A 12,087-nucleotide genomic window follows, 5' to 3' on the forward strand; every position below is an offset into this window, starting at 1 on the left:
TAATTTTACCTTAGCTTTTACATGTCTTCTACAAGAAAAAAATTTACTTTTTTAACTTCAGTTTTGCTCTTAATATTTGGCAGTTTGATCGGAATGCCTTGTTGTTGTGGTTGTAGTTGTTGTTGCTGTTATTATTTACATTGTTGTTCCCATTTTTTGTGCATTTTGTGATTTGATTGCATCCACTTTCACAAAAACCTGCTTCTCCAGACTGCCACACCCATCCTGATTGTCTTCCTCTTTTTTTCCTTCTTCTTTATTTTTTTTTTGTCTTCAAAAGAAAAAAAAAAGTGAAATACCTCATAAACAATATTTAACAACACTCAACATAATACATACACATATAGATATATACATATACATTTATATATGTACTCACATATACACATAATATATACACACATATGTATGTACATAAATGTGTGTGTTTGTGTGTATGTATGTCTTATTCTAAATTAAGTATTTAGCAATTTAATTAATTATCTTCAACAAAGTACACAGTTTGACAGCATCTTATGTTCTGGAAAAATACTTTTAAAAAAAATTGTTTATTTATCATTATCATTGTTTTTGCCTTTCATTTCAAAAACTAATAATCTTTGCATTGAGAAAAATTACTGTCTATTTTATTTAACAAGATTGATATGCTCTCAAAGATGTACTACTATGTTGTATTTATATAGTTTTGATTGATTCTCTTCTTTTATAATAAATATTTACCTGATTTTTAACCAGTGATGAATACATTAGTTTTAAAAACCGACTCTGTTTCACTGTAATCAACCAATCAATGTATATTTCACAGGCTGCCTGTGGGACATGAACTTACTTTTTCTGTAGAAGTTACTTTTACATAATTTAACATCATAAAAGAAATAATAAACACAAATCTGTAAGGCAGCCAGCTGGCAGAATCATTAGAATGTAAAGATAGATGAAATACCGCTAAACATTTTGCCCAGCATGTTGAGTTCAAATTCTGCCAAGGTCGGCTTTGCCTTTCATCCTTTTGGGATCGATAAAATAAGTACCAGTTGAGTACTGGGGTCAATCTAATCAACTCAGCCCTTCCCCCCCCAAATGGCTCACCTTGTGCCAAAATTTGAAACCAATATTAAACTGGAAAAGCCACAAATTTCTCATTGTTGCTGATATCAGGGAACTTGGAGCAATGTCCTGACTGAAACCTCATCATTAGGAAACCATTAAAGTGTTTATTATTTTATAACTTTGAGGAATTATTATGTTTCACAAAAAATCAGCACATTATTCTGACTCTTTACATTCTGAGTTCTAATTCCACCAGGGCCAACTTTCCTAGGGTGGTGGTGGAAAAATGAAGTACTAGTCATGTAGTGAAATTAATATAATCAGTTGTTCTCTTTCCCCAAATTTTAATTCTTGTGTCTAATAAGAAATTATTATCATTATCATCATCATCCTTTTTTGGTTAATGAAATATCAAAGCCATTTGGTCACTTGAATCAATAATGACTTTCTGTCAATGTCAGAAATCATTGAGTATGAAAAGCTATAGAGGCAGAACTAGACTAAATGTTGAGTTCATTATGTCTCATTACTTATATTTGCCGAGTTAACTGTACTTTCAAATTATATAACAGGTTAAATTAAGGAACAGTGGATAATAATAATTTTTTTTTTTAAATCTATATCTTTGTTGCTTGGTTGTAGTTAGCCTCAATTGACAGAACTTGATTGACGTCAACACATTCTTTGCTTCGTCCTCATTATCAGTCCTTGGATGTTATTGTCTCAAATCCCAGGACTTATGGGGCCAATTACTTGGTTTTCCTGGCATACAAGTGACTGAGATCACAACATTCCCTTTGAATAGGATGCCAGTCCATCACAGAGTTACAGCTGAGTGGACTGGAGCAACATGAAATTGTTTTGGCCAAGAACACACTACATTCAGCCCAGTCCAAGAATTGAAACTATGATTGCAAGATTGTGGGTGCAATATCCTAACCACTATGGCTACATTATCTGAGTCTCATTTTCAAGGTGGTAGGGTGTGTGTTGAGTGAAAATTTAGCTTCTATCTCTAGCAGGTGGACTAATATATATATATATATATATATATATATATATATATATATATATATATATATATATATATATATATATATATATATATATAGTCTGACTTGGTGATCTGTTCCTATCATGTAGCTTCACATCAGTCCTGAAATGCAAATTGTTTTTAGGGTTACTACAAATTTTATGAAGGATCAGCTTCATTAGGTGAAATTTGATAAACCAGTGAAATATGAAGGGTTAATTAAATCAAATGTGCCTTCCCCCAAAACATCTCTGGCCCAATGCTGATTTATAAGCTAATTATTAGTGTTTTGTGATATATATCAAGTATGTTTACTGCAAAATGAACGACATCTGATGATACTACACTTGTATGTTAACATCTCGAGTAGTAAAGTAATAGTTAATGTCATATTTATAGCTAGGTAAGCATTTAATTGAAATAAACATATAGAAAACAAAAAATGCCTGTCATTAGTAAAGATGTATGCAATTGGTTAATATCAATAATTTCAGTTAATAAAAATAAATTCACACATTTAGTTCTCCTTTTTTTCAAATTATATTCCTTTCTCTCTCTCTCTCTCTCTCTTTCTTTTTGTCCTCCTTTTCCTCTTCCTCTCAGTTGCATTCTTTATGAATGATGCTACATATAGAAATTGCAATATATAGATTTGTTTTGTCATTCAACTAACACACCACTTTGTTTTTCATTAGTACTAATTTCATTGTTGTTGAAATTTTGGGGGGGTTTTCAGTGTCAGTTTTTATTCTTTTTCCAGTATTTTATCTTATACTTATTTTTATTTTGCAGTATGAAAAGAGCAAGCTCCTTGTCAGTACTCCCCACAAGCAGTAAAGATAAATTAAGTGTAAGGTTTGACTAATTTTTCTTTGAATTCTTTTAAGTTGCAGAGTCAGCCACACTTTCAGATTGTGTAGCATGTTTTACTTAATTTTATTTGTTCACTTTATTATTACTTTGTTTTTCTAATTATTCTCATTGGGTATTTTTTAATTGATTTGGAGAAAAAAAAAACTAATCAATGGATTTATTGTAAGCACAAAACATTTATGAGACGAATGTATGACTCTCATTTCAGTATGTCAGATTTTAGTTTTGTAGTTGGTTTAGGCTGACAATTCTCATGTTCTATATATTCTCCATATTTTGACAGCAGGGTGAGAAGTTTTGTATATTTGGATTTCCTTGCGACATATTCCTGACATCAGAATTTTTGGTAACTCGTCAATAAAATGGTTTAAAAACTAGCAATGCTTTAGTACAAACCCATGCTTGACTTTTAAACTTTTGCTGTAATCAGAACAGACATTTTTTTGAAATCTAAATAACTCCATGTACAGTATCTTTACTTTTTCTGTTCTTTTATCATTTTAATTCAGCCTGGAAACTTTAGGGTTTTAAGTTATTTCAAGAATATTGAATTCAGTTTGAGAGGATTACTCAACTTTAATTAATTGAAGAAAGCAAAAGAAATTGTAAGGGAGAAATTCAGAAGTTTTTGTTGCTCTCCAGGAACCATTTTTATTCACCAGAAGAAATAGGACTGTCTAAAGTACTCTAGAATTCCATCTTGACCAATAAGTTTTTTTAATATGAAAATTCCTGAAACAAAAGAAAGTGTGAAGGGTGGGAGAGAGTAATGATAATAGAACAAAATCTAACATGAAATACAACAATAATAGAAAGACTATGTAATCTGCTTGAGAGGTTGTTGGTTGTGTCATCTTGGAAAATTAACAACCACAAAAAGTACCAATCTGACTCAATATTTTTTTTTCAGTTTGTGACAAGACAGGTGGATTCAAGTTAAACCTCTAGATAGGTCCAAGTGAAAGAGGTCCTCATAATCATAGATCTTTATATGAAGCTTGAATGAGAAGTTTACAGAATGAATTGAATGTTGGAAGTTTTAGCGAATTTAACAAGGTGCCCCAAGAAAACAAATGTAGTAAAAAATAACCTGTTCTTTGGCAAGACCCACATTCATCATCATCATTTAATGTCCATGTTACATGCTGACATGGGTTGAACAGTTTGACAGGGGCTGGCTAAGCAGAAGACTGCACTAGGCTTCACTGTCTATTTTGGCTGGATGCCCATCCTAACACCAACCACCTTACAGAGTGCTTTTTACATGGCTCCAACACTGGCAAGGCCTGATTTGGCAAGGTTTTTACAATTGGATGCCCTTCCAAATGCCAACCACTTTACAGTTTTTTTTCCTTCTACAAAAACTGACAAATTTCTATATATCAATCAAATATAGCCCCAAGTGTGAATGTAATTTTTTTTAAAGAAAAAACGGAAACAAAGATGAAACATTCATATGATAGTGTTGTATACTTCCCATGATACATTACTATAACTAATTGGCACTCTGTCTGTTACAAGTGCTCCAGTTGATTCGATCAATGGAACAGCTTGCTTGTGAAATTTATGTGCAAGTGGCTGAGCACTCTACAGACATGTGTATCGTTACTGTAGTTTTCAAGGAGATTGAGTATAACACATAACAAGACTGGCCCTTTGATATACAGATACAACTCACTTTTACCAGCTGAGTGGACTGGAGCAACATGAAATAAAGTATCTTGCTCAAGCACACAACACACTGCAGGGAATCGAACTCATGACCTTATGATCATGTACCAAATACCTTAACCACTAAGCCATACAACAAAAATCCTATGATCAGGTAATCAGTGCCATCAAACATGGTCACCACCAGGTTATTCAATTGAATTAGAATTCCAGAGGTAAAGGTCTTGTAGCAACAATGGCTTTGTTTTGGATAAACACTTTACAGAGAAAACACATTATTTGGCTTGCTGCCAAATTTATAGCCAACACTCCATAATTTTTTGAATTGTACTGTCCCTATATTAAGCATTCTCTACTAGCCAATATTTTCATAAAACAATGATAAATACTAATTACTAAAGTAATTTAACTCTTATACACTGACTTCTTTCACTCAATCCCTCAATGACAATAGGAGCTCTTGTAGGAAATTATGTCTGGCCCTTACTCATTCAGCTCATGTGATAACAAGAACGATTCTTATTCTATAAGAGAGAAATATCGATTTGATGCTGATAGTAAAGCACTGCTGATGGGCTTTTTAAATAATCCTGAAATGAAGTTTCTTTTCTGAATAAAAGATTGAGAATTAACAGATTGTTGAGCAGAATAGATTTTAATGTTGCAGTTTTAAATTTACTGTTCATAGGTTATCCCTTTAAATAAAATGTAAGCATTTAAACTGGCCATATCCGGCCAAAATATTCCACCACCTTTACGTTCAAACTGTCCATATCTGGTCACTCACATCTGTCCTACAATGTCATTCTAAAAATAAACAGTCATGTCATCAAAATCCCAAAGCTGTGAGTAAATACATTATTAATTCAGAACAGTGTGAATAAATAAGCATTGCATTTGAGAAATCTGAATGCTAAAGAGCTAAATCAGATTTGAAAGTCAGAAATATATTGAGATGTAGTTTCAGCAGTGCTTATGCTTGAGTTAGGAAAATTAGAGGCACTGTAGTTACACCTCTAATATGCCAAATTAGTTACTCCTTTCTTTTGTAAACTTCTCATGAAACTACTTGGTCTTAGCACAAGTATTAAAAAAAATTTCATCTGAACTGTTCTCTCTCTCTCTCTCACCGCCCCCCTTTTTTCCATTTTGCTGTTTTTCCATAAAAATATTACTTAAAACTCAAATTTTTCTTTTTTCTGCTTTTTAATTGCAGGAAAATCGTCGATCTATAGGCGACCTTAGTATCCGAAGCAGAACTGCAAGTTCAGACCAATTGTCAAATCGGCCTTTTTGATGTCAGTTTGTCTTGTACAGCCAGCCTATGTGTATAGCATGCCACCCCACCCAGCTTACTTCTTTTATATGCTACATCATATAGCTAATGTTTACTCCTATTCCACTACTACTACCACAACCACCACCACCACCACAATCCCTTCTCTTACTGCTCAGTTGGACATCTCTTCACCCAGCTCATGTCAGATCATGTCATCTATACAATATGGGTGACTCTATTTCTTTCTCTTCTTTTTCCTACTTTTTCTTTTCATCTGTTTTCTTATATATTTCTTCTTCATTCCTTTTAATTTCAATATCATTTTTTTTTCTTTATCTATGTTCCAATAAGTTTGACTAACATAGAGAAAAAGAAAAAGAACAATGCTGCCGAGAACCAACAGGTTTGATCTCGGTTCCATAACAGTCTTCAAAGTTATGGCTTCATCTCTCCCTTTGTGCTGTCATATTTCACTAAAGAAAAAAAATAAGAAAGCAGTTAGCTTTATTATTATTATTAATTTCTCCCTACCCCACAATATTTAAAAACTCTGAAATTCTGAGTGTATGATGCTTAAGAGATTCACATTCATGTTTTTGTAAATGGTTGCACTTGAAGAAGAAGAAACAAAATAGTCAATTGTGATTGTGTAAAAAGAAGACATAGTTGACCACATAAGACAGTCTGTCAATTCCATGTACAATCACATCTATCATGAACAACTGCAGCACTCAAGTTTACTTATTACATTGCCAATATTTTTTATCTGCACACACACACACACACACACACACACACACACAGATAATATTCAGATTTCTAGATAAATAAAATTGAACTAAATTGAATTTGTTTTTCATCATGTTAACGTCCACTTTTCCATGCTAGCTTGGGTCAGATGGAACTCGTTGAGGCAGATTTCCTACAGCTGGATGCCCTTCTTATCATCAACCCTCACCTGTTTCCAAGTAAAGCATTATTTTCCCATGATCATGTTTTTCACAGAATATTGGAAGCGAAGGACACCTCTTGCATGACGATGACACTCATTTACAACTATCATGTAATGTCAAGACATGGACAAACACACATACACACACACACACACACACATATATGGCGGGCTTCTTTCAGTTTCCATCTCCCAAATCCACTCGGAAGGCTTTGGTCAGCCCAAGTCTAATAGAAGACACTTGCCCATGCAGTGGGGTTGGATCTTGAACCATGTGGTTGGGAAACAAACTTATCACAGCCATATAAGTATGCAATTTATTTCTGACAGTAAACTGCTACCATGATGCAGTTATATCATATAATAATTAAAAAAAATTTTTTTTAATAAATGAAACCATTTAGACTCTTTATGCTATGAGCTTTATACTTCAATTAAAGCTCTTCAACTTCTCTCTTTATAATGTTAGTTTTATAGTTCAATTAACTACAGTTCATCTTATAGCAAATGTTCTGTGTTTGTCATTGTAGAGAAATATATATATATATATATATATATATATATATATATATATATATATATGTATATATATATATTTGACTTACTGGAGTGGTTGGCTGTTTGTTTCTTTGTTTGTTGTGTTGTTTTGGTAAGGGCACTGCAAACTAAAAAAGCTCGTTTCTTATTTGCAAGAAACAATCTGTTCCCTTCTAAATTTCCTTAAAACATTGAGGTGCTGCACTCCAGTAATCTAAGATGAATGCATTTTGCATGTGAATAGTTTACACTGTATTCCTAAAGTTTATTTCACTGCTGGTATTTGTACATATCAATTTGGTGTTAAAATGGCCAGCAGGGAATTAAGTAAAATGGTCGTATCCATAGATGTCAGCTGAGTAACACAGACTACTCAGTAGGTTTCCCTATTTTGTGAATTGAGGGGGAAAATAGTCCACAAAATGAGTGATATGTTTGGTGTATTTCTCCCACATTTTGCACAAAAGAGGTCTCCTTGAGTAGTTTGTTTGCATTCATTTTCTTTTTTTTCTTTTCCTTTACTAAACTAAGAGTTACTAACACTGAAGATCCCGAAAATACATAAAAGATAATCTGTTGAGACTGTAAATGGAGATACAATGTGATGACACGAAATAAAATGCAATGAATCTTTTCTTTATGAGGAAACAATGCTCACCACCAGTGAAAAATAAGGAAATTGTTCTTGTTTCGAGACCCTCTCCCCGCCCCCACCTTTCGTGATTGTGTTATTTGGAGTAGGATTAAATGAGGGGTGAATTCAGACACAAAGCTCTTTAAGTTGAGTACCCTAAACCTGATCAGTCTTCTGAATGTGCAACCATTTTTATTATATTATTTGTTTCTAATTTATTGCAAACATCAAAATTTCCATCCATTGTTATATGGCTTTTCTTGTGATTTACCTGTAGATTTGTGCCGTGTCAGGTGCTGCCCCGTCTGTAAAGTGTACAGCCTTAATTACTAGAGCACAGCGACCTTTCAACATGTTTGGTAACTCATGTACTCACTGTGTATAAATTATAGTTATAAAATGTAAATAACTTAGAGAAAGATTTTAAAAAATGAAATTAATAACAATTTTAACATTTTTGTCTCTTCCCTATATAAATTCCATAAAAAGTTATGGTAATCCCCCAGTCCTTGCCCCTTTCCCCCACTCCAAATGAAAAAACAAAAAAAAAAAATACGGCATTTCTAAATTAAAGAATAAGCAAGAGCTAATCTCTCATTCTTGAGAACTCTTAAGAACCTTGTAAATGACACTTTAACAAAGTTAAATAATATCTCTGAAATAAAAACTAAATATATAACTATTATGTAACAACAATGCCATGTATTTTGTCATTGTAGCAAATAACTTTTTGCTATATAAGGTTTTTTTTTTTTTTTTCCTATCGCTATTCCATTACACACGCACACATAACATATACAACATACATACACAGTATTTCCTGGTGATGTATAACTGGATATCAATAGTTTAAGAGACTTGAGTTAACAGCAGAGCATAGAGGCAAGGAAGAAATACAGCCATTGGTCAGATCTATGAAGTACTTGTGTTTCGTTCATATTTATTACAAGGTGAGAGTGATAGTCAGTGTTAGAGGTGGTCGTTTAGGGGCTTTCTCTTCACTTTGAGCTTTCATTTTATTTATTTGCCATGTTTACAATGTTTTGGGATTTTTTATGTATTTATCTTTCTTCCCCCACCCCCACCCCAACTAATCAGCGCTCAATATCAGGCACCCATTTACTCATGGATATAGACAAATGGAGAGAAGGGACACACACATACACATAACATGCTTTTGTTTTTTTAATGCATCTATTTTTTTTTTTTTTTTTCTAAAAGATAAAAGAAACAAATAAAATAATAATAAATTTGGGAGTGTCTAAAGTAATTGGTTTACTGAATCTTTCCGCAAATGCTATAAAACTCTCCTGGCACTGTTAGCATTAATAGAGTAACCTTCAGTCAATGTGAATGAATTACTGAGAATATAGTTTGTCCTTTATTATTATTATTATTTGCTCCATATCTTTTACTGCAACTCAGAAATATTGTTTGGATCATTCTTGCTATTAATATTTAAGTTGTGCATTTTTGTCTTCCGTGCTGTGCAATTCAGAGATCTTTTTTTATGATCTCGTGACCGGTTAAAGTGGTTTTTTTCTTTCTTGCTACCTCATTCAAGCTTTATGATGAGTTGATTACATTGTGATTCTGCAAACACTTTAGAAAGTTCAGTTTGAGCAGGATGTTATGATAACTTCTTTCTTTCTTTCTTTCTTCTGTCCTGATTCTCCCAGCTAGTTATTTAATTGAATTATGTTTGAGAAAATCATTAAAATATTTTTTTTTTCCTCATTTAGGTCATGCAGAAAATATTTTTAGTTTAAATTTCAGAGTATTTTAAGCTGCAAAGTGGTTCTCCCCTTAGATGCATAAATTAGTGTTAAGATATTTACTAATAGCAGTATATGCTTGTACTAATTACCATCAAATGGTATTTATTGGGTGGATGATCAGACTGAATGAGCGTCTGAATGATGATGGTATGTGCTGGGTGGCTTAGCATGGAAGTGGGGAGAGCTAAATTTTCTGACTATAAATTAAATATAACAAATGAAAAAATATGAAAAAAAAACTGAAAAATAATAAATAAACTAAAAAATCTAATAGTCTGTCATGATGCTTGTTACGTTTTAGATGAGATTGATTTTCTTTTCTGTATATATGATTATATCCAGCAATTCTTATGGGTACATCGATTGGAGTGTTGTGCATTCAGTGCTGCTCTGGTTTACATCTATATGTTTGTCTATCTATATATGTATTTATATATATAGATATATAGATATATATAACATACACACACAAAAAACACACACACACATTTGACTGACTACATTTGCTCTGTTGTTGGCTTATTCTCCTCAAAAATGCTCTCATAACTAGACTGACAGTATTTATAAGGGTTTTTTAGCAACATTTTTTTTTAAACTCAATCTGTAACAAATAGATGATAGATTTTTCAATCTAAATCTTTTATTTTGCACATCCCTATCTCCCTCATCCCAACTTGTCTTTATATTTATTATTACAATTACAATTATTACTATTACTACTCTTATGTTATTTTTTTTTTTCCTTAAAAATCTTTTTCTTGATAATTCATGTTCTCTACACCACCCAGTGGTGGTTCAGTTTTATCCAAGGTCAGTCATGCCTTCTGTCGGATGTAATTATTGGATCTTTCCAGTGATTGCTACATCATACAGTCACTGAATAAATAAAGTAAAGCTTAGTTCATTGATGTTGTTTGTTGGTTTATTTTGTTTGTGTTATATTTCAAATTGTTTTCATTCTATTTGTCAGCTGTACATACAACACCTTATTAAAAAAAAAATAGAGTGAGTGGGAAGAAAAAAACCTTGGTTATGGTTACTTTTTTAATAATACACTCAATGCTTGAGGAATGTGTCAGCCTGTTGGTTTGAAGTGTTTGTAAACGGCTCTAAAATGTGTTATATGGGAGACATATTGCACTAAAGTGCAGTTGCATTTAATACAAGTTCATTATGCTAACCATTTGGTTTCAGGTTCGATCCTACTTTGTGTCATCTTGGGCAAAAGTGTCTTTTTCTATAGGCTTGGGCTAATGTGTGTAAATAAAATGCAGTGGGTGGAAACTATATGGAAGCCTGGTATGTGTGTGTGTGTGTATATATATATATATATATATATATATATTCAAAAAGGGATAAAACTCTTTTACAAGAATTTTATCAAGAAGCCAGTGTGTAAAAAAATTCATAAGGGAAATTTCTATTCCCAAGAATATAATTATTCGTTTATATTTATATAAAGGGCATTATTACAGAAAATAATAACGCCACACAGTGGACTTCTCAAAATAACCACATTTAGTACCTAATGCGAGGAAAAACAACCAACAGAAGACGACCAACTTTCTTTTAAATAAACTTAACTGTGTATCGGCCGATTTCGCGATTACTAGAATGAATCTAGATTTCGTTCATCAGCACAGTATTGTCCCAAAAATATATATAAATAAACAGAATTCTCACCTCACCAAAAACGAACACACTACGTATCCGACAGAGTAAAGGGAATGAAGTTTATCTGTATGTGTATGTATATATATATATATATATATATATATATATATATATATATATATATACATACACACATTGCAATGTATATATGTGTATACATGTATTTAATATAATGCAAATCCCATTTAACACCTTATGATAAAGCTGTTTACAAGAGCTTCCAGTCAATTGGCCAATCCACTCCTCATGCATTATATGTATATATCTATGTGTATCTATATTATATATATGTCTATGAGTATATACGTATATGTTTACATATACATATAATCATCATTTAACACCCTTTTTTTTTCTATACTGGCATGGGTTCGACAGTTCAACAGGAATTAATGAGCCAAAGCTGCAGTGTCTGCTTTGGCATTGTTTTCATAGCTGGGTGCCTTTCCTAAAGCCAACCACTTTGCAGAGTGTACATGGTGCTTTTTTCATGGCCCTGTCACTAGTCAGCTCACCAAGTACTTGCTAGTCAAGACCCCCACTCCACCCTGCAATTTAGGATAGATGGACAGGGTAGGTGTTTTGCTGAGGAGGTATATCTTCTTT

The 12,087-nt window shown here is 32.6% G+C and overlaps 1 protein-coding gene across 22 annotated transcripts in view; it reads left to right on the top strand.

The window, feature by feature from the left end:
* The window catches only part of LOC106867804 (kinesin light chain), a 126,492-nt gene extending 115,781 nt beyond the window's left edge, over positions 1–10,711 (top strand). For all 22 annotated transcript variants that reach the window (XM_052973612.1, XM_052973604.1, XM_052973610.1 and 19 more), the window contains 2 exons: positions 2,876–2,933; positions 5,844–10,711. In XM_052973612.1, coding sequence (XP_052829572.1) covers positions 2,876–2,933; positions 5,844–5,924 — 139 coding nt within the window. In that variant the 3' untranslated portion in view covers positions 5,925–10,711. The remainder of the gene's footprint in view (positions 1–2,875; positions 2,934–5,843) is intronic.
* The last annotated feature ends 1,376 nt before the right edge of the window (positions 10,712–12,087 follow it).

This window comes from Octopus bimaculoides, chromosome 16 (assembly GCF_001194135.2).
Source record: "Octopus bimaculoides isolate UCB-OBI-ISO-001 chromosome 16, ASM119413v2, whole genome shotgun sequence".
In the NCBI taxonomy this organism is placed as follows: domain Eukaryota; kingdom Metazoa; phylum Mollusca; class Cephalopoda; order Octopoda; family Octopodidae; genus Octopus; species Octopus bimaculoides.